This window comes from Harpia harpyja, chromosome 11, assembly GCF_026419915.1.
Source record: "Harpia harpyja isolate bHarHar1 chromosome 11, bHarHar1 primary haplotype, whole genome shotgun sequence".
Taxonomy (NCBI): Eukaryota; Metazoa; Chordata; class Aves; order Accipitriformes; family Accipitridae; genus Harpia; species Harpia harpyja.
In genome coordinates this window covers 4,409,494-4,431,655 of record NC_068950.1, presented here as the reverse complement: position 1 = coordinate 4,431,655, position 22,162 = coordinate 4,409,494, and the positions used below count along the sequence as shown (strand labels likewise).

The window sequence follows — 22,162 nt, the reverse complement described above, 5'->3', positions numbered from 1 at the left end:
GCCCCCAGGAGCTGGGCATCAGGGTGCAAAAAGAGCTTGCATAGTGCTGGTTAGAAGTCCCCCTTGGGGGTCCTCAAGGCAGCTGTAACCCTGCTTCCCTCTATCGCCCATCCAGAGTGCAAGGATGTGAACAAGGTGGCCTACTGCCCTCTCGTCCTGAAGTTCAAGTTCTGCAGCCGGACCTACTTCCGACAGATGTGCTGTAAAACATGCCAGGGGCACTAGGGACACAGTGTGACCCCCATGGGAAAACTGGAAGACAAAAACTACGCCGGAGGGCTGCCGAGCTGCGCCCTTCCTCTCCGCCCCGGCAATCTCCCCTGGGTCCAACACAGACACTGGTCGTGCTTCCAGTGGGAGCCGGCGTCACCCAAACCCGTCCCCCAAAGACATGCACCCTTCGCCCCCGAGCTTCACAATGGCAGGTTCCCAGTTAAACCACTGCCAGCCGCTGCAGACACCGCCACGGTCCAGTGTGACAGGAGCCGGTCGATGAACGGTGGGAGAGGGAGAAGCTGGGCAGAGCGCGGCAGCAGGGACATTACTTGAAATTCTGACATTGTTATTTATTAGTAGCGGACCCAGGTCCTGCAGACGCCGAGACAGCCACCAAAGCGGCACCACTCGCCCTGCTCTTGCCCTGTCCTGTTCCGCGCCCGTGTCCCGAGGGCATCATGGGGCATCGTGGCCTACAGCGGGGCCTCCCCAGGGAGGCTGAGCGCACCGGGGGCTGCTGCCTTTCCCTCGGGGATCCCAAGGCAGACAGGGAGGAGGTTTCAGGTGCCACGGGTGATAAGCGTGGCTTGTGGCCTCTGGGCGATGGATAAAGATGAGCTGCTGTGGGGAGTGGGGCTGGAGCAGGAATTTTGTTTTATTGGTTTGCATCCTGTCACCTTGGGACGTGCAGCAGGGGACAGAGAGCAGGTCACTCAGTGAGCAGAGCAGTGACACCAGTTTAACTGGGAGAGGGGGTTATTCAAACTCTCTTAACAACCTACTTTGATTGGGGTGTCCCCCTATTTTTCCTTAAAGTCCTTATCACTATTATGACCATTTTTTATTCCAGAAACACCTCGAAGCATGAGCTGAGGTCATGGCCCAGTCGTGCTCAGGGTTGCAGTCACTTAACGGGCATCAAGGACATGCCGGGCTGCAGGAAGCAAAGCAAAGGAGGATGCAGGACGAGAACTGTCTTGGTCACTGTGTCCCCATTGCCGAGCCGTAACTGCAGGACCACTCTGCCTGGTCCTGGCAGGGCCCTCCCCAGCAAACGCCACGGCCTCCACGGCTGCTTTGCCTCCAAAGGTGCTTTATTCCAAAGGTGCTTTGCCTCTGAAAGGTGCTTTGCCTCCGAAAGGTGCTTTGCCTCCAAAGGCACCCTTGTTGCACGCCGCTGTGGACTTGGGCTATCGGTCCCAGTGCCACCCGCTCCTCTGCCCCCAGGAGACCTCCAGTGATGGGAAAGGAGCAGGGTTGAAATTCCTTCAGGACACCTCCTGGCCAAATTTGGGCTGACACATGTCTTCTCCATGGGCCACCACGGCCTGCGGAGCAGACCTGAATTACCAGTCAACAAAGCATGTGGTTTTTGTTATCATTATTGTCATTATTATTATTATTTTCAGGCCTTTCTGCATCACAAAGACGGGAGATCTTGTCCAAGCTATGTTCTGTTCCCCTTAGGGGTCATCCCTAGGGTGCAGGGAGGGGGAGAGCCCTCTTTAACCAGAACAAACCTCTCTGCCCTACCAGCCATCATGTGTTAGTCTACCATCTGTATTTTTACCCGCTCGTCAGCCAATCGCAGCTTCTCTGGTGCTCAGCAAATCCCACTTGGCTGTCGAGCGGGCCTTCCTTTGTCTTCCTTCCCGGTGCCACGCTCCCTTCTGACATTTTGGTGAGGGGAGGGGGTGTTTTCACCTTTTTATATAGATGAGATATATATATAATGAAAAATGTTTAACGTACTAACTCTGAGGAGGAGCGACGTAACGGCATGATTTATAATAAAGGAGTAGCTACCATCCCAGGCGCAGCTTCTGGTCCCAGTCTTGTTTCTCGAGCAGCAAGCCTGGGCTCTGGGCAGCCCCACACCACAGTGCTCCTTGTGCTCACGCTGGAGGAGAGGTTTGGGCAGCAGGGGAGGGTTCTCCCGGCAGCCCCGAGTGACCGGAGCGGGTCGGAGAGGTGGAGATTCACTCAGAGCTCCTGCGTGGCACGTAGGAACAGGCTTCCCCTTGGCAGACCCCTCACGGGTGGGCTGTCCAGCCTGGGGGCACACAGACCCCCTGTGTTGGTGGTGCTGGTTTGGGATTTTAATGGGGCGGGGGGGACTCTTTGAAGAACTACGTGTCTGCAGCACCGCCGATGCTTCCCTGAATCCCTTGGGGTGGTTCGCGTGGGGATTGACACAAAGGTTTGCACCGTGTCTCGTGCTCTGGAGAACCAGAGGACAGACTCGTCAGTAGGGCCTGTTGCGACAGGACAAGGGGTGATGGTTTTAAACTAAAACAGGGGAGATTCAGACTAGTTGCAAGGAAGACATTTTTTACAGTGAGGGTGGAGAAACACTGGCACAGGTTGCCCAGAGAGGCGGTAGCTGCCCCATCCCTGGAAACATTCAAGGTCAGGTTGGACGGGGCTCTGAGCAACCTGCTCTAGTTGAAGGTGTCCCTGCTCATGGCAGGGGGTTGGACTAGGTGACCTTGAAAGGTCCCTTCCCACCCAACCCATTCTGTGAGTCTACGATTCTCCGAATCTAACCGGGCTGCGAGTGACTGAGATGATGGTCTTGACAAGAAGAGAGAGGCCGTTTCCAAAGCTCAGGGCCCTGAGCCGGTCTTGGGTGCTAGGCCTCGACAAAGCGTTGCCCCCTCTTGTTCCAGCTCTTCCCCCCCCCAGAAAGTGCCACAAGGCCAAGGTTAGAAGAGGTTTATTTGAGGAGGAGGGATCTGAGGAAGGCTTTGATCCTCTGGCTTCTGCAAACTCTGCTGGTGAGAGTGGTGCCCAGCACGGGGCGGGTGTTCGCCGCGGATGGTCTCCGTAGCGTGACCCTGCGGTGCTGTGCCACCCACACACTGGAAAGGAAAGGGGAGATACCCGATGAATATCTGGGGCAGCAGGGGAGTGCAGGGTGGGGAGGAAGAGCCCAAGCAGCGCTCGAAGCTCCGCCACGTTTCAAGGGAGAGTGATGGATGGAGAGGAGATGATCGAGTGATGCCTGGGAGCCACGCGCAGGCCGGCTCCACCAAGGCCGCGGCTTCCCACCACCCCCAAGCATACCTGCCCACTGGCGAGGAGCTGGCCCCGCGCCGGTAGAGTCTTGGGTGGGGCCAGATCTTCCCAGCGCGACGGGCTCCCTTCTTCGGGCATCGCCTGGAACCAGCAGTGCAGAGCCCAGCTAGGTCTGCTGGAATTGGATCGACCTCCATGGGCTCCTCCCCACCTCCCACTGGGTCAACCTCCATGGGCTCCGTGTCGTCCCAACCAAAGAGCTTCCACACGTCCTCTGTGCTTTGGCACCTCTTCTAGTTGCCCCGGCACTTCATTTGGCAGCTTCCTTGGGCGTCGGGACGCAGCACCCAGAAGGTGCCAGTCGCTGCCTGACGCTTCCCTGCTCCTGTCCCTCTCCACTGCTGGTGCTGCTGGCGGGTGCAGGGCTGCCTTATTGTCTGACCGCTGTCACGTAGTTGGGCCCACACCAATAGACTGTTGAGTAGGGCCAGAACTGCTCATCGCGACGGGCTCCCTTCTTTACGCATAGCCTTGGATCGGCGTTGCGGTACCATCGCAATGAGCCAGGGCTTGCAGAGATTCATTTTCTCCCCAGGGGTGTTGCGTGAAGATGGGTCTGTGTGTGCGCGCAGGATTGCAGCAGCACCAGCTCTGCAGTTGTGGTGGGGGCACCATCGCGGCTGTTCCTCACACAGCTCCCGCAATGGTCTATTTGAAATGGTTTCAGCCCATTTGTAGCCATAACATTTCCTTAGGTATGGCCTTTTTTACTCAAAAGACCTAAAAAACAAGCTACCAAAGCATAATGCTCCTAGAAGTACCTTAAAGCAGAGAATCCCCTAGCACTGACTGCCTACCGCTGGAGGGGGGCACCTCAAGCTGTCACGTCGGAGCGTGGGGAAAGGTTTTGTGGAGGCTCTGAGCATCCCTGCCGGACTCTACCCAGCACCCACCCACTTACCCAGATCAGTGCCCCCTGGCACCGGCAGCACCCGTCTGCAGCAGAGATGGGGTCACCCTGGGGAGGGCCACCCCCGGCAGCAGAGAGCCACCCTCATCCTCCCCACCCCCGGCAAACCGGCACAAAATGAGGAAGTGGGAGGAGGAAAAGGTTTGTAGTTGCAGCAGAAACACAAAAGCCAAGTGTTTCAGGATGGCCCTGGGCCCTCGGTGACAAGAGCCCCGACCCGCCACGTCCCCGGGGGGCAAGACACAGGGACACCATGGTGAGTGCAAGTGGGGCCGTTGCTGGCCTCCCCCCCAACCCCGTCTCCCTTCGGCACCCTGGGGATGTCACCCTCTCTTCCTGCCACCTCAGGGCTATCTTAGCCCTGTCCTCTACTGCACCCATCTTGGTCCCTTGCTGCTTTCTGGGAGGTGGCAGGAGCCCACCCGATGTCCCTGCTGGAGTGGGGACAGTGCTACCTAGGGTTGGGGACGGGGAGCAGAGCTGGGGCTGGGTGAGGCACTGGAGCAGGGTACAGTGGTGGGGAGCAGCCGGGGATTGGGGATGGGTGCTGGGTGCAGGGTCGGTGCTCCCAGGAGCACTGACCCGAGCAGGATGGAGGGCACCAGGCGGTGAGGCTGGGCTGACACAAAGTGGTTTTGATTTTGCTGTTGCTGGTACGGTACCCACAGGAGAACCCTTGCGTTCCTCTTGGCCCAACTTCCCACCAGTGTTTGTGGTTTCAGCGCTCATGGTGCCGGCAGGGTGTTCAGGCAGAGTGCAGTGGGGTGGCAGGGGCTGCTGGGGGCAGCTGTACCCTCCAGGCCAGCTCAAGCCAGGAAGGACCCTCTGGGTGTTGGTGCCCAGGGTTGGACCTTGCACCCGGGAACATGCAGGGAACATGGGCTGCAGGCAGGACGTGGGGCTGCTGAAAGGGTGGTGGCCAGGGCTGGAAGTTGATTTGGAGGCAGAAGCGAAAGGCGAAAGCTCTCAAAATTGGGGAGATGCTCAGGCATGGAGTAAGGGTCTGCACGGTGGGGCTGCAGCCATGTCCTTCAGCCCATGGCTCTGCTCCCTCCGTGTCTCGGAGTGATGCTGTCCCCAAATTTTTCAACCCAGCCAGGAAGGGGACAGTGGCCAGGCTGAAACAGAGCCTTCTCCCACCCATAGTTGCGGTTGCCACTTCTGAGAGACTGCTCAGATGCTGTCCCCCACAAGATGCAAACACTGTCCCCTCCACACTGCCACCCAAGACCTGAAGAAGCTTTGTGGCTTCGCGAAGGGCTGTGCAGCCACGACCCTGAACCCTGCCGGGGCCCAGCTCTGGGGCCAGCTCCCATCCCCAAAACACTGGGGGAAATGCCCCATCCCCAAACCCTGCCTGTGCCTGGGACCTTGCAGGGTTGTGACAGCAATGCAACACCCCGCACCGCTCTTCTCAAGGCTTCCGGTGGTTTTAAGGTGTTGGCTGCATCTGGGCTTGCCCTATCTCGAGAAAAAAGGTGCCACCTTGGGCTGTGTCCGCTCCCCACTCGGGGCATGCAGGGTTTTTTTGATGGTTCAGACCTGAGCTTTGAAGAAAAACAGAGGATGTTTTGCAATTGCTGCTGCAGGGCTACTCCACTCCCTGCCTCAGCGATCCTATCATGAGCACCGGGTGCATCCACAGCCCCGGGCACAGGCGGTGGCTGTGATGGTGACAGTCCCCATCCCGCAGCCCTTGGCTGGGGTGTTCTTGGGGGTCCCCATTAATGCACCCCTCATGCATGGGACCACCGTCAGAGCGAAGTCCCTCGTGCAAAGTGGCTGCAAACTGCACCTGGAAGCCCAGACCAAGGGCTGCCGAAAGCTGCTCGCCACTCGGCTTGAGGATTAAATGGCTTCACGGATGGTGTTTGGTCCAGGCCACTCATCAGTCCCCTTCCCTGGGGACCCCCATGGTGGAGGCTGTCGAGTTGCTGCTTTCTGGCTCATCACTCGCTTTGGCCTGGGACAGAGGAGGGGACTGAGGAACTGCTGCTCCAAACCTCTGAAAACAAATTCAGTTTGTGCCCCCGCTCCCCACAGGGATGCTGCCTACAGCCCCCACCCCACGAGGGCTCGCTGGATGCTGAGTTTGGGCAATGCTACAGTTTTGAGGGAGCATCATTCCTCTTCATCCTCCCCACAAGACTTTTACCAAGCTTAGTGAGCCCTGGCCCTGCGAAGCACCCATGCCGCCTCTCGGGATGTGCTGAGGAAAGCCAGGCAGACTTTGTGCTCCCAGAAACAGGGCAGAAACACCCACAGCCTTGCAGATATCCGGGACAAAACCTTCGTTTAAAGTGAGCTGGTGTTTTCCCTGCAGCTGTGCTGCATCAGGTGCCCCAGCTGAGCCAGGAAAGCACCTAACCTGCGCCCGGAGGAAGAGGAGGTGTTGCAAGGGCACGCACTTGCCACTGACAGCTCTGAGCAGTCATTTGACTGAAGGAGAAACTCCGGTTGTCAGCTCAAAAGCACCAAGCTTGCAATACAGGAAATGCCTATATTTGCCTTAATTTGGTGCCATAACCAGCCACGTGAGGCCAGGGTGCCTGTGCCAGAGGGCTCAGGGCAATGCAGGCAGGGGACGGGGAACCAAGGTGTCGGGCTCCCCACGGGCTCCTCCCAACCCACTCCTCTCCACCTGAAGCACAAGATTTTGGCCAGGTTGGGTTGAAGCTGGGCAGCTCCTGGCGTCACTGACAGCTCCCTGGGTGACAGCACAGTGACCTGGAGTGGATGACTGAGCCCCCCTGCATTTTTCTGGGTGGCGTTTCTAGTGGCTTATTAGGATGGAGGGGAGGAAGAGGAGGGGAAGGCAAGAAAAAGGCCCATAAACAACAAACAGGAGGAAGAGGAGAAGCTCCCCACGTGGTTTCAGGCTGCGTGAGCAGCCCTGATCCCCTCTGGACTCCCTGAGCTGACCTAAGTCCATGCATCCCAAGGGAAGGTGGTGGGACAATGAAGCCAAAAGCCCCTCCACCAGCTACAGGAGCTTGAGTTGTACTTGGGGTTTGAGGGGGCACGGATGGTATTTTGGGTTGCAAAGCCCGGCAGCCCAGTGGCGATGGAGGCGGTCGGGGGGAGCAGCACAATGCTGCTGAGCTCCTCCACGCTCCATGACGGTCCCTCCGTCCCCCATCGCGATGGTGCCGGGTTGTGCCGAGCATCTGAGGGTGGGTGCAAGCGGGCTGCAGGCAGCCTGCGAAAATCAGGGGTCGACAGGAGGGCGCAAAGGCATGGGGGTCTGGAGGCCTCAAATCTTGAGAGCCAGCAGGAAAATGAAGCAAAAGGGGAAGAGAAGAAAAGGGAAATGGAAAGAGTAAGAGGCCGGGGGTGATGGGGAGAGGAGAAGTGAAATCGGTGCTGGGAGCACTGGGGTGAAAGCGGAACCATGGGGGCTGCGGGACAGGCACAGAGGAGCCGCCGGCGGGTCCAGATGAGGTGTCCCCTCCTGGGCACCGCACCAGAGACCGCACGGGCATCGCAGCTGTGTTCAGCAAGTTTCCTCTGCAGCATCAAAGACAAGGAACCTTTGAGTAATTTTCTTTGGGCACAGTGAAATCTTACCCTCCCCTCCTAGCCCAAGGCTGTGTTTAGCCCCACAATGGCTTAAATCATAGCCCACAGTTTTCCTGCTGCCCCATGGCCCCCGGAGGACAGAGCCAGGCGAGTTGGGGGACGGCTGGAAAGCGGGTGATGGTATCTCCCTGGGCAGAGAGGAAAAGGTGATGGGGATACAGTCGCACCTCTGCCCTGGTGCAAAGGGGATGTGGGGGTGCGGAGGATGTGCAGTACCGGGGATGCCCCCACCAGCTGCAATTTTTGCCCTTCCCCTGGGTTATTTTTGCTGCCCCTTTGACTCATAAGCAGAGCCTGCACAGCAGTTGCTTCGTTAGTCCTTCGTTACCGCCATAGCAAGCAGGGGTGATGTTACAAACATGCCTGCAGGCTGTCAGTGCCAGGCCGGCTCCTCTCCAGGGTGCCGGACCTGCAGTGAGGCAGGATCCAGCCAGAGGAATGGGGCAAGCCCAGGCGCAGCAGCGCTGGGATTTTGAGCTTTGCAAGTTCCCAGCGTGGCCAAAACACCCCTCTTTGCACCCTTTTTTGGAGCCACAGCTGGAGCAGGGGCCAGTTATAGCTACCAGCAGCTCAGGGGGAGCTGGGGCCAGATCCAGGCCTGGAGCCCCATTCCCATCGGTGGTGGCCCCAGTGCAGTCACTGTGGCCCTCTCCCCGCAGGGCAGCAAGGAGCGCTTCCACTGGCAGAGCCACAATGTCAAGCAGAGCGGCGTGGACGACATGGTCCTGCTCTCCAAGATCTCCGAGGAGGCCATCGTGGAGAACCTCAAGAAGCGATTTATGGACGATTACATCTTTGTATCCTTCCCGGGGCAGCGGGACAGGGACAGGGAGCGACAGGGCTGTGCTCCAAGGCTTTGCCAGGGCGTGGGCCAAACTGGGGCTGCCCCAATGCTTGCAGAGTATCCCATCCTTACACTGTGGTGGGACAAGATTGGGATCGGCTGCGGGAATGCCACCATTCCCAAGCTGAGTTGCACTCGACAGAGAGACCACAACGGTGACCCCCATCCTGCCGTGCCCTGGACCCACTTTGGTCCTTCCTTTGTGGCCACAAAGCCCTAGGCAAAGAGCACTGAGCAAAGCCCCTCATCTGCTGTTTCCCACTGCTCCTGCACACTGGAGACCCACCTGCCTGTGCCAAGGGGGCCAGACCCCAGTGGCAGTAGTGGCCATCGTCCCCTGTTTCTGTCACCCAACCCCCCCGATGCCCACAGCATGCCCTGGCAGCTCCGCACCCACAGCAAATCCAAGCAAAGCCTGGATGGAGCAGGAGCATCTCTGCAGACATGGGGATGAGGTGCCACCCATCACTCTCCACTGGTGTCAGGCCACATGGGACACCATCAAGCCAGCACAGGGTGCAAAGCTCCCACCCTGCCCAGTGTTGCCCCTGCTGCGCCATCCCCCAGCCCAGAAGCTTTTGCAGTCACTGGCTCCCATCACAGAGTTGACCCTGCTGAGCGCCGTGCACGAGGCTCGGCAGCTCTCAGGCTCTGCGGTGCAGATGGGGGGGATATCCCCACACCCACGATTTGAGGTGCTGAGCCCTTGCCTTGCTCACCCCACACCTGCCTGGGGATGTGGCCGGCTCAGCACCCCGGCACCATTGCACACGCTTCGCCTGCACCCCAGCTCTGGTGTGTGGCCGGCTCTGATGGGGAAGAGGACAAAATCCCTGTCGTGCAGAGCAGGGCATGGCAGGGGCTCGGGTGGCAGTGGGGCTGAGCACAGGGCTGAGCCACTTGCTCACGCTTCTGCAAGTGGCTGTGGTTTCCTTGAAGATGCGGCTCTGTCCTTACAAGGCGATGCTCTGTCCCGGGCCATCAGTGACGCAGCCATCCTCCCCGCTCTTTTCGGCAGCCCTGGGGCTTTAAATGTGTTTAGGGGTTGGGTTTGGGGTTGGCTTTTTTTTTTTTTTTTTTTTTGAGGAAAAAAATACCCCACGCAGCCTCTTTCTTCCTTTTTTTGTGCTGCCACGCAGGGCTCCCGTCTAGCCATGACTCAATGCCCCGCGCTTCTGCATTTCCCAGAAAAGCCCCTCTTCCTGCCCTTCAGCTGCTCTTTCCCCACTGCACTGTCAGGTGGGCCAAAAATAGGACATCAAGGGCTCAGGGTAACCCCACTGGCACTGCTCTGTCCCCAACCTCCATCTCCCCAGCACCTGCCCCGGGGTGCTGGGGGCTCATCCCCATCTTGCTGCTGCATCATTTCCAGGCACAATTCCCTGCTTTTCCATTCCCCTGCCCACACCTGGGTGACTGGGGGATGCTGCAGGCAGGGACTGAGGGAGGTGGAGTGGCTGGATGGCCAGGGAAAGGCAGAAGCTGGCAGTTTCTTTCCTCTCCGTGCCTCAGTTTCCCTCGTTGTAAAATGGAGACGATCTCCTGCTGCAAAAGCCACAGATGGAGCATGAGCGGCTGAGCAGAGGGTGAATTCCAGGAGGATGTGGGATGCTGGAAATGCCGGTTTTGGGGCCGATCCTCAGCCAGAGGCCAGGAAGCTGAGGGGATACTCTTGCTGCACTGATCACTCTGTGGGGGACACCTCGGGGCCGAGGGAGTGAAACACTGGGGCCCCGTGGCCAGGAGAGCACCTCTGCCTGCACCCGAGCTGAAAACCCTCGTGGTATTCCTGGTGCAGCTTCCAGGATGAGGCAGGGACTCTCCCCAACCACCTTCCTGCCATTGCTCTCACCGACGCTGCCTCCAGGGCAGGAAGGGACAGCGGGAAGGGGGGACACAAGAAAGGACACACAGACCTTAACCTGCCACTCAGACCTACATTGGGCCGGTGCTCATCTCCGTCAACCCCTTCAAGCAGATGCCGTACTTCACCGACCGGGAGATCGAGCTGTACCAGGGGGCGGTGAGGCTGCTGCGTGCCAGCTGGCGGGGCTGGCCGAGGGTTCATTTGGTTTAATTTGGTGCAAAACACCTGAAGGTTGTCCCATGAGTGTCCCCATCCTCCCCAGCCCTTTGGGTGCTGCAGGGGTCAGTGCTCCCAAACATATTGATGGAGAGTCAGTAACGAGACTTAGGAGCAAATCCACATTCCTGGGAAATTCAGCTCATAAATACACACCAGAGCAACCCAAACATGGTAAAATCCAGCCCAAGTGACTAGCTCTGCCACAACGAGCTTCCCAAAGAGGAGGGGAGAGTCGAAAAAACATCTGACATGCTGCTGATTAGCTCATGTTTGTGGCAAGAGACTAATTCCCCATTCCTGCTGTGTGCCACTGCCTTGTGTAACGCATGGGCAGAGTTAAGGGGATTTGGGGAGGGGACTCAGGGCGGGGAGCTGATGGCTACTCTGTGCTCAGCGCTGCTGTCCTTGTCCCCTGTTTAGGCTCAGTACGAAAATCCCCCCCATATCTACGCCCTGACCGACAACATGTACCGCAATATGCTGATCGATGGGGAGAACCAGTGCGTCATCATCAGGTAGGGGGTACGCGGGGCGCAGCTGGGGACCCTGTGCCACCACTATGGGGCCGGCTGCCCCCATCACTGTTTCTCCCCACACCCTGGGGGCACCCCGGCTAAACACAGCAGCTGGGCAGCAGCAAGAGGTGGCTGAAGCCCAGTGGTGGGTCCTGGGGGACCCAGCGTGTGGGGATGCCTGGAGGGACCCCCACGTCCTGAGCCATGAGCACCAGCCGGGGCTGTGACCAGGTTGTCCCAGGCAGGGACCGAGCCTTGTGCAATGCACCTTTCCGGCTGAGTGTTGCAAGGGAAATGGTCAGGATGTGGGGCAAGGCCAGAGACTTCCCCTTGAGGCTCCCAAGTGTCCCTCCTCCCCTCCAAAATCCAGCAATAAGAAATCCAACATCTCCTGGAGCAGCTCCTCACCCAGCCTTGCTCCAACCCTGCTTACATCCCAGAGCACCCGGGCAGCCCCGTCCCTGGCATTAGTGCTGCCACACGCTCAGATTACGCAGCAGGAGGGAGGCCACAGCCCCCGTCACCTGCTGTCACCCACTGTCACCCCCCAGCCCTGCTCCAGCATCCCACCCCGAAGCACCCCAGGATGGGCGACCCTGGTGAGGCCGTTTCATGTCTCCTCTGCTTTGCCATTTGCACAGTGGAGAAAGCGGGGCCGGGAAAACAGTGGCAGCGAAATACATCATGGGCTACATCTCCAAAGTGTCTGGGGGTGGCGAGAAAGTACAGGTATGTCTACCCCCACCCCTAAAGCCACACATCGCTTCACCTCCCAACCGCTCCCCACCACCCATCTGATGGTGGCACACGGAGCAGCCCCAGCTCCAGGGCTGGGGACGTGCAAAGCCCTGGGTCTGTCCCCAGCCCCAAGGCAGGGCTGCTGCAGTGGGGTGCAGGCGTGCAGCCCCCCTGCTCAGCCCTCTCCCTCTTCTGCCCCCAGCATGTGAAGGACATCATCCTGCAGTCCAACCCGCTGCTGGAAGCCTTCGGAAATGCCAAAACCGTCCGGAACAACAACTCCAGCCGCTTTGTAAGTCACCAGGGTGGGTGCAGAGGGTCAGCGCCACAGCCAGGATCTGTCCCAGCAATGGTCCTAGTGTGGCGGGAGGAGCGGGAGAGGAGCCGGGGCTGGGGGGGTTGAGGAGTCCCGCCGGCCAGGGCCATGGCTCTGAGCGGGAGCTGTGCTGGGGCAGGGGAAGTACTTCGAGATCCAGTTCAGCCGGGGCGGCGAACCCGACGGGGGGAAGATCTCCAACTTTCTGCTGGAGAAGTCGCGGGTGGTGAGCCAGAATGAGTGCGAGAGGAATTTCCACATCTACTATCAGGTATGGGGGGCACAGAGCCAGCTGGGCTGCCGCGGGGGCCAGAGGCTGGGTAACCTCAGCTCCCGTTTCTCTCCCAGCTCATCGAAGGGGCGTCCCAAGAGCAGCGGCAGAACCTGGGCGTCATGAGCCCTGATTATTACTACTACCTAAACCAGTCGGACACGTACCAGGTGGAGGGCACAGATGACCACAGTGACTTCCATGAGACCATGGTGAGTGCCTGGGAGGGGGAGTCCCCAAAACCAGCTGCAGCTGGGCAGGGGCTGACGGGCTCCCCCCACCCCCAGAACGCCATGCAGGTCGTCGGCATCCGGGGTGAGGAGCAGCAGCTGGTGCTGCAGATCGTGGCTGGGATCCTCCACCTGGGAAACATCAGCTTTCGGGAGGAAGGCAACTATGCTCGAGTGGAAAATGCTGACTGTGAGTAGCCAACTTCCCCTGCTCCGGGGCGGGCAAGTGGGGACGCTCGCAGAGGCCCTTGGCAATGAATTGCAGACTCTTTATAGCACAAATGCCCTGGCAGAGGAGAGAGGCAGTGTCAGCATCTTCCCCACGTTAGACATGGGGAAACTGAGGCAGCAAGCAAATGGCACAACCAGCGCTTAATTAGCAAGGGGACAGATGCCAGGAGTCCCTTGCTGTGATTTAGCAGAAGGAGGACCACGTCCCACATCCCCGGTCGCTGCACCGCTGCTGTCCTTTGCACTCGGATGGGGCTGGGGGGGTCCAGCAGCGCCTGCGGGCAGCGTGCCAGGGGCGTACAGGTAGCAGGCAGCCCTGACTGCCCTCCCCCACTCTGCCCAGCCCTGGCCTTCCCTGCCTACCTGCTGGGGATCGACCAGGACCGCCTCAACGAGAAGGTCACCAGCAGGAAAATGGACAGCAAGTGGGGCGGCCGCTCCGAGTCCATCACCGTCACCCTCAACGTGGAACAGGCGGCTTACACCCGAGATGCCCTGGCCAAGGGGCTCTACGCACGCATCTTCGACTTTCTCGTGGAGGTGTGTGGTCCTGGCAGGCTGGGCCAAGAGTGGCTGCAGCGCGGAGGGGATGCTCACCATCCGCTCCTGCGTTCAGCCAGCCCCACTGCTCTACGGCCCTGATGAAGGTGGCTCATCCCGTCTCTCCCTGCAGTCTATCAACCGGGCTATGCAGAAGCCATATGAGGAGTACAGCATCGGGGTGCTGGACATCTATGGCTTCGAAATATTCCAGGTATGTGTTGCTTTGCTGTAGGAGCCCAGCTGGGCAATGTCCTTCCCTGCTCCCACAGCAAGGAGAGCGGCTGGAGCAGGGGGCTGTTATCTGCTGTTTGGGGTCCCCTCAATGCGGTGAGAGGACCAGAAGCCAACTGAATCTCATCTTCTCTTTCATCTTTTGTCCTTTTGCAGAAAAATGGCTTCGAGCAATTCTGCATTAACTTTGTGAACGAGAAGCTGCAGCAAATCTTCATAGAGCTGACTCTGAAGGCAGAGCAGGTATGGGGGGCTGGGCCGCGGGGCTGCACCAGCGCCCCGATTCCTGCACCCTGCGCACCCCTGCCGCCAGCCGGTCCCGGCACCATGGCTGGAGCAGGGGGGGCTGCAGCATATGCCATGGGTCAGGGGCCCACCCAACTCTCCCTGTGCTTCCCCAGGAGGAATACGTGCAGGAGGGGATCAAGTGGACCCAGATCCAGTATTTCAACAACAAGGTGGTGTGCGACCTGATAGAGAACAAGCTGGTGAGTGGGGTCCCCTCCTCCGGGGGAGGCTTTCTCAGGGAGCTGAGGCACCCAGAGAGAGGGGTGCTGGATGGGCTGGGTGCTGTCAAGGATGGGTGGCAGAAACCGGTCCTGCCAGGGAGCATCCTTGGGAGAGCAGCAGCTCTGCATCCTTCATCTAAGCTGCAGTTCAGCATGAAGCAGCTTTGACCAGTGTGGGGCACTTGAGCACAGCCAGATGCAGGATTAGGCCCTGCCCACAGCCTTTGGACACCCATGGCTTCACTTACCCTCTCCCAGAACCCCCCCGGGATCATGAGCGTCCTGGACGACGTCTGTGCCACCATGCACGCCACTGGCGAGGGGGCGGACCAGACCCTGCTGCAGAAGCTGCAGGCGGCCGTGGGCACCCACGAGCACTTCAACAGCTGGAGCTCAGGCTTCGTCATCCACCACTATGCAGGCAAGGTACAGCACCCCACGCCCCACATCCCACGCCCCACATCCCACACTCCACGGCCCTGGCCACAGCGGCACGGGGCTGAGCTCCCCTCCTTGTCCCCAGGTCTCCTATGACGTGAACGGCTTCTGTGAGCGCAACCGGGATGTGCTCTTCACCGACTTGATCGAGCTCATGCAGAGCAGTGAATAGTGAGTCCTGGCAGCGCTGTGGTCCCAGAAGCCACCCCAAAAGGGCTGGGGCAGAGGGCAGCACCCTCAACATCCAGACCATAAAGCTTTGCTGGTCCTGCCTCTGCCAGAGCCACAGCTCAGGGTGCTCAGCATCCTGCATCACCCTGCGGGCACCGGCGGCATCCCCCCATCGAGCACAGTGGCACCCAGGGGCTGCGGGGCTGGGTGGAGGGGTGCTCATCCACCAGCACCAATCCTGCTCAGCCTGGGGGTAGTCGGGGGGGACGGGCTCAGCCACGGTGCAGGATTTCCAAGCAGCAGAAAGCAGAGCTGGAGCTGGTTTCAGCTCAGCACGTGCTGAGCTTGGGGACCCTGGCAGCTCTCACCTGGGGACTGTCACCTGCCTTTCAGCGGTTTCATCCGGATGCTTTTCCCAGAAAAGCTTGATTCTGACAAAAAGGGACGACCGACCACCGCAGGCTCCAAAATCAAGGTACGTCCCGGAGGCTGCAGGACAGTAGCTGCCTCTGGGGCAGCAGCAGGGTGATGGGCTCCCACCAATGCCTTTAATGCTACAGAGGTCAATCCTTGCAACAGAAACAGGCCAACGACCTGGTGAACACGCTAATGAAGTGCACGCCACACTACATCCGCTGCATCAAGCCCAACGAGACCAAGAAACCCCGGGACTGGGAGGAGAGCAGGTAACAGAGGCCCCTCGTGATTTATCAGGGAGCCCACAGAGCCCCGGGGAATGGGACCCAACCGTGGAGATGTGGCCAGGACTGGCCTTCCTCCAAAAACTGCACCCCCGGGCCGGTCCCTTTGTGCTGCCCGCAGACCCAGGGGACCACAAGGTGGGTGCTGAGGAGCGTGCGGGGGGACACATACCCCTCTACGTGCATCACCCAGAGGCTCCATCTGAGCCCAAAGAAGCTCTCACACATGCACAGCCACGGGCATCCCTGTGCAAAGCAGCGGCTGAAGGGCCCAAGCAGGTCCCCCACCGACCTGCCATCCCACGCCGAGCCTGTCCCTCCCGGCTCCACAGGGTGAAGCACCAAGTCGAGTACCTGGGGCTGAAGGAAAACATCCGGGTGCGCCGGGCAGGTTTCGCCTACCGCCGCCTCTTCCACAAATTCCTGCAACGGTGAGTGACCACCGGGATGGGGAATGGCAGGTTCCCGCAGCCTGGCCGTGACTCACATCCCCTCTCCCCACAGCTATGCCATCCTCACCCCCGAGACGTGGCCGTCCTGGCGCGGGGACGAGCGGCAAGGGGTACAGCACTTGCTGCGCTCCGTCAACATGGACCCAGACCAGTACCAGATGGGTCGCAGCAAGGTGTTTGTCAAGAACCCCGAATCGGTAGGTGATCCGGCTCTGCTCCTCGCCCCATATCCCTGCATCCCCGGGGAACACTGCACGCAGCTGAGCATCGCTTTGGGCAACGCTGGGGAGGGTTTGGGGTGCCGATGTGCAGGAGAAGCAACGCAGCTGGGGCTTGGTGGCCCCCGGCCGGCCGTGCTCAGCACCCCGTGTCCCTCCCAGCTCTTCCTTCTCGAAGAGATGCGGGAGCGGAAATTCGACGGCTTCGCCCGGGTGATCCAGAAGGCCTGGCGCCGGCACGTTGCCATCCGGAAGTATGAGCAGATGCGAGAGGAGGGTAAGGCCAGGCAAGGATGGGGACACCAGCACCCCAGCACCCCTTTTAGGGTGCCCTTTGCTGGGGACAGCCCAGCTGCCAGAGCGGCAGGAAAGCGGCAGCCTGGCTCGTAATTGTGGCACTAACAAGGAAGGGGGGTGAGGATGGACCGGACCATGAGACGCCCGGGGTCTTTTCCTATATCTTAAAGGAGGACATGGATTTCTTGCTCCTATTTCCAGCCCTGGGAGGGGCCATAGGACAGAAACCAGATCCTTGCACTGTCTCACTCTGCATTTCATTGCCTGCAAAGGGATGGAGAGGAGTAGCTGGGAGTCAGCATTTGCAGAGGGATGGGAAAGGCCAGTGGTCACTGCCTGACCCCATCATGGGTGTTAGCCCACCCTCCCAAGTGTGCAGTGAAAAATCAAGGAAAACCCAGAAAGCAGCTGCCTCCCTCCCTCCCTCCCTCCCACAGGACAAGGTTTTTTGAAGGCAATTAATGGGTTTCGAAGCCAGCCAAGCTCAAGCAGCTTGGATTCCTCCCATGGCATAAAACAAGTCCCACTTCTTGCTGCCACGATCCCTGTGACAGTTCCCACAGCTCCCACAGCCAGTTTGGGAGAGCAGACACTGGCCAGGCAGGTGGGCAGGGGCTGAGGGCTGAGCTGCCAGCACAGAGCCCTGTCTGACCAGTATCGCTTCGGGGTCCCTCACAGCCTCCAACATCCTCTACAACTTCAAAGAGAGGAGGAGGAACAGCATCAACAGGAATTTCGTGGGCGATTACCTGGGCATGGAGGAGCGGCCGGAGCTGCGCCAATTCCTGGCCAAGCGGGAGCGGATAGACTTTGCCGACTCCGTCACTAAGTACGACCGGAGGTTCAAGGTACGCAGACATGCCAGGGGCTTGGGACAGACCAAGCTGTGGCTCATGGTGGCTACCCTTGTGTGGGGGGTGTGTGGGGGGCTTGTACCCCCCCTCCAAACACCCCCTCACCCCCTGCTTCTGCTCTTTCCCAGCCCATCAAGCGGGACTTCATCCTCACCCCCAAGTACTTCTACCTGATCGGGCGGGAGAAGGTGAAGAAAGGTCCTGAGAAGGGACAGATCAAGGAGGTGCTCAAGAAGAAGGTGGAGCTCCAGGCGGTGAGCGGCGTCTCGCTGAGGTGCGTCCCTTAGCACGGGCTCCGCACGGGGGGGGTCCACGCAGTCAGGCTTCACCCATCAGCTCCACCAGCCTCTTCATCCTCTGGTGCCACCGGCCGGGCCCCAGCCCCTCGCCCATGGAGGCAGGCGGGCATCAGGCCGTGGGGAGGAGGCTCCTCGCAGAGTGCTTTGCAGATGGGGCTTTGGAAGCCAGGGAGATTTCCAGCTAAATCGCCCTCCAAATTTCCTCGGGGTGGATCCAGGCCCAACGGGGGTGTCAGCTCCCCCCCAGCACTGGCTGGTACCAGCCTTGCCCCCCCCTGCTGATGGCCCCGCACTGGGGTTGCTCCTCCAGCACCAGGCAGGATGATTTCTTCATCCTCCACGAGAACGATGCCGACAATTTCTTGGAGTCCATCTTCAAGACGGAGCTGATCAGCCTGCTGTGCAAACGCTACGAGGAGCTCACCCACACCAAGCTGTGCCTCTCCTTCAAGGACACGTAAGGATGGAGGCCGGGAGAGGTGACAAAGGAGGACAGAGTCCTGTCACTGTGGCCTCACGGCCTCTCTCTCCCCTAGACTACAGTTTCGGGTGAAGAAGGAGGGCTGGGGCGGTGGCGGCACCCGCAACGTCACCTTTGTCAGAGGACAGGGCGACGTGGCCACCCTCAAAGCCGGAGGCAAAACCCTTACGGTCACCATTGGGGATGGGCTCCCCAGGAATGCCAGTGAGTGCTGGGGTGCCTGGGGGGGTGGTGGGGAGGGGGGACAGGAGCGCTGGGGCCTCAGGGCACAGCTGGAGGCTTGGGAACATCGGGGTGAGCCAGCGTGTGCCCCGGTCCTGCGGGGTTTCGTTTCACCCAGGAGAGACCTGCTTCTGCTTGGGTGATGGGGCAGCACAGGGCGTTTCGGGGAAAAGGGCAGCTGGGTACAAACTGCGGGGACAGCCCCCCCCTCCAGCTGGCTCTGAAGACCATCACCTAACGGGGGGCTCGTGTCCCCCCTAGAGCCCACGAGGAAGGGAGCAACGCAGAGCAGAGGTGGCAGCAGGTATCCAGCACCCTCCCGAAGCGCCCCACCAGCACCCAGAGGTGAGAAGGGCAGTGCCAAGGGGGGGGGGTGCTGTGGAGGGGAGACCCCAGCCTGGATCCAGCCAGTGCTGCACTCCTGGGGGGGGGTGTAGGCTGAGCATGGGCCCCCTGTAATGCACCATCCCGGGGCGGGATCTTCCAGGAGCCTGCAGGAACGGGGCACCCCAGTTCCCGCGCAGCAACAGCCGGGCTCAGCGGGACACCTACACGACACCCCAGAAGCAGGCGCGGGGGCCACCGGCCGCGGCACTTCCCCCCCGAAACGCCAGCCGCCAGACAAAGACGCGACCCCCGTCCGAGCAGAACATGGATTTCCTCAATGTGCCTGACCAGGGGGTGGCTGGGTAGGTCCTGTACCGGTGCCAGCATCCCCCTCCCTGCCCCATCCTCCCCTCTACTACTGCCAGCCCTGGGAGATGCTCTTTCCCCTCTGAGCAGCTTGACTGCCCAATGGAGCAACAGCCCAACCAGGTCCGGGCAATCTAGCTTTGCTGGCAGGACATCATCTCCCAGGCTCTTGCACAACCCAGTTCTCCCAGTCCCCGCACTGGGAAGACCCACCCACGCTGCATGCACAGAGCATCCTGTTGGTGGGGGAGAGCAGGACGGGAAGGAGGGTGCAGCGCATCCCGCGCCTTCCTGCCCTCCTCGGTGTGAACGCCGTTTCTCCCGGCCCCGCAGCATGCAGCGCCGGCGAAGCCTGAGCCAGCGGCCGCCCCCGGCTAGGCGTCCCAAGCCGCAGCCCAAGGCGGCCGTGCCGCGCTGCCAGGCGCTCTACCAGTACATCGGGCAGGACGTGGATGAGCTCAGCTTCAATGTGGGGGACATCATCGACATCCTGCTGGAAGGTACGGCCGGACTCCTGCCCTACCCAGTTTCTCCCCACTGTGCCCTGTGGCAGCACCACGCCTGACCCGGCTCTTTTCTTCCCCCCTTCCCAGATATCTCCGGCTGGTGGAAAGGCCGGCTACATGGCAAGGAAGGACTTTTCCCCGGGAACTACGTGCAGAAGATCTGAGCCGGGCACAATGGCCGGAGGCAAGGAGGGAACCGCCATCCTCCCACCCCCACCTCCACCGAGGCAGTGCCGAAGGGGCCGGTGGTGGCTCTGCGGCGGCTCTCCGCCAACGTTGGCATCTCACGGGTGCTGCCTCACGAGCCCCCCTGGCCTGTGCTGGCAGCTGGGCTGTGCCGGTGCCAACCACTGAATCCCGCAGCTGCTTTAGATGTGGCCTCCCTGCAGCGAGGACTGGCTCTTTGCTGCTTATTCGTACCCTGGGAGTGGAACTGCTCCGGTGATTCTGGGGTATAAATAGGATTATTGTTAATAATTATCGTAAATAATCAGACTCAGCAAATCTCAGTCTGACTCAGAAATTGAGCCTGGAGTTTGTATTTCACCCTGGTGCCAGCCCATGGTTCCCGCTGGCCCCGTGACAAGAGCCCTGCACTCACATGTCCCCATGTGGGGACGTGGGCAGACACACGTCGGAGGCAGCCCCATTCCCCCCACCTTGAACCCTCCAGAAGAAGCTGAATACGGAAACCAACTCCCCCAGGAACCTGGCTGAGGCATCTCCACATCCCAGCGTGACTCCGGGCCGCTCAGCACGGCCGGCCGGGAGCTGCCGGGGCAGCGGCGAGGCAAAGCAGGGCAACGGGGCGCAGCAGGATCGGGGTGCCATCGCCGTTCCCTGATTTCTTATAGGAAAAGCCGCGAGGACCACTTAGCCAAAGCCCACCGAGCTGGAGCAGCTTTTTTTGATGGTGGTCAGAGGGCTGCTGGGACCCCCACGATTTGCAGGGCAAGGGGGGAGTCTCATCTGTGGGGGACCAGGGTCAACGCATGGGGTGGAAACCGGCATCCTCGGTTGCACCGGCTTTGGGATTTGGGGACCCCTCTCTGCTCTGACCCCCCCAGGACAGAGGGACAGCTGGGGCTGGGGGGGGGAGGTCTTGGGAGGGGAGGCTGAGTCCGACCTGGGGTTGTTCCAGGAGTTTTGCAGCAGGGAGAGGGACGAACGGTGCCGACATGTCGGGGCTCGTCCCTGCCTGCCCCCCGCTCCCCCCGCTGCGCCGGACAGCCGGAGGAAGTGACGACAGCTTGCTCCCACACGGCCCTGCCTCGGCCTCACGTCCCAGCCCTCCTCTTCCTCTCTCCCTCCCACAGCCCCCACCGGGGTTGCCCCCCCCAGCCAGGCAGACCCCCAGCCCCAGAAATGGGGGGGCAGTTGAGGGGTTCAGGGGACCCTGTTTCCCCCAGGATAGGATGGCCCAGGGCAGGAGGCTGCTGGGATGTGAAGTCCTCCACGGCCCCACGCTGCAAACGGTGGTTGGGCCTCCCCGTTACGGGTTTCTACAATCCTTGTGGTCCTTGGGGTGATTTTTTTCCTGTAAATCACGGGTTTTTAGGAGCCCTTGCTCTGCAGAGCTTGGGGGGGGGCAGCGGGCTGCGGGGGAAGCAGTCAGAGCCTCTGGTTTTATTTTAATGAAAAAAATGGGCTTTGGAAACTGGGGATTTAGGGAAACTCCTTCCTGTGCCTTCCAGCCCGTCCTTGGGGCTGGGGGAGAGGGGGGAGGCGGGGGGGGGGGGGGGCAGCACCCTGGCAGTGGGTGCTGTCCAAGTGGGATGCTCCCACTCGGCCCTGCTGGCAAGCGGGAGCTGGGCCAGCTCAGGCACTCACTGGGGTGCTCCGAAGGGCTCCGGGTGCTCCGAGGGGCTCCGAGGGACTTGGGGGTCTCTGAGGGGCTTCAGTTGCTCTGAGGGTCCTGGGAGGCTCCAAGGGACTTGGGCTGCTCTTAGGGGCCATGAGTGATCTGACAGGCTCGGGGTGCTCCCAGGAATCCGGGGTGCTCCGAGGAACTTTGGGTGCTCAGAGGGCCCTGGGATGCTCTAAGGGGGGGGTCAGGGTGCTCTAAGGGGGGGGGTCCAGGGTGCTCTGAGGGGTTGGGGGAGCTCCAGAAGGCTTGGGGGTACCCTGGGATGCTCTAAGGGGGGGGTCAGGGTGCTCTAAGGGGGGGGTCCAGGGTGCTCTGAGGGGTTGGGGGAGCTCCAGAAGGCTTGGGGGTACCCTGGGATGCTCTAAGGGGGGGGTCAGGGTGCTCTAAGGGGGGGGTCCAGGGTGCTCTGAGGGGTTGGGGGAGCTCCAGAAGGCTTGGGGGTACCCTGGGATGCTCTAAGGGGGGGGTCAGGGTGCTCTGAAGGCCCCCGGGGTGCTCCGAGCCCCCTGGGACGTTCCAACCGCTCGGCGGGGGGGGGGGGGGGGGGGGCAAAAACACACAGGAAAAACAGCCGGGGGGGGCACCGGGCCGGGGCGGGGCCGGGCCGAACCACCCGCTCCCCCCCCCCCGCCCCGGTCCTCCTCCTCCTCCTCCTCCTCTTCTCCC

At 60.6% G+C, this 22,162-nt stretch overlaps 2 protein-coding genes across 4 annotated transcripts in view; both read left to right on the top strand.

The window, feature by feature from the left end:
* ADAMTS10 (ADAM metallopeptidase with thrombospondin type 1 motif 10) overlaps nucleotides 1–2,029 on the top strand; it is a 59,395-nt gene extending 57,366 nt beyond the window's left edge. For both annotated transcript variants that reach the window (XM_052801657.1, XM_052801656.1), the window contains one exon: nucleotides 116–2,029. In XM_052801657.1, coding sequence (XP_052657617.1) covers nucleotides 116–225 — 110 coding nt within the window. In that variant the 3' untranslated portion in view covers nucleotides 226–2,029. The remainder of the gene's footprint in view (nucleotides 1–115) is intronic.
* Nucleotides 2,030–4,304: 2,275 nt separating this feature from the next.
* On the top strand, nucleotides 4,305–20,138 carry MYO1F (myosin IF). Of its 2 annotated transcripts, XM_052801865.1 has the most exons (28): nucleotides 4,305–4,460; nucleotides 8,443–8,580; nucleotides 10,561–10,650; nucleotides 11,134–11,228; nucleotides 11,870–11,957; nucleotides 12,169–12,258; nucleotides 12,422–12,553; nucleotides 12,631–12,765; nucleotides 12,841–12,973; nucleotides 13,358–13,554; nucleotides 13,688–13,768; nucleotides 13,945–14,031; nucleotides 14,190–14,276; nucleotides 14,556–14,723; nucleotides 14,821–14,906; nucleotides 15,300–15,381; nucleotides 15,486–15,592; nucleotides 15,940–16,038; nucleotides 16,112–16,256; nucleotides 16,440–16,554; nucleotides 17,253–17,422; nucleotides 17,557–17,702; nucleotides 18,038–18,184; nucleotides 18,264–18,412; nucleotides 18,692–18,775; nucleotides 18,918–19,119; nucleotides 19,457–19,623; nucleotides 19,717–20,138. In XM_052801865.1, exons 1-28 carry the CDS (start codon nucleotides 4,458–4,460, stop codon nucleotides 19,791–19,793), a joined length of 3,300 nt encoding a protein of 1,099 aa, XP_052657825.1. In that variant the 5' UTR covers nucleotides 4,305–4,457; the 3' UTR covers nucleotides 19,794–20,138. The 2 variants fall into 2 exon arrangements, with proteins under 2 accessions (XP_052657825.1, XP_052657826.1); XM_052801866.1 differs by lacking the exons at nucleotides 18,918–19,119; nucleotides 19,457–19,623; nucleotides 19,717–20,138 and having other exon boundaries at nucleotides 18,549–18,775.
* Nucleotides 20,139–22,162: the final 2,024 nt, after the last annotated feature.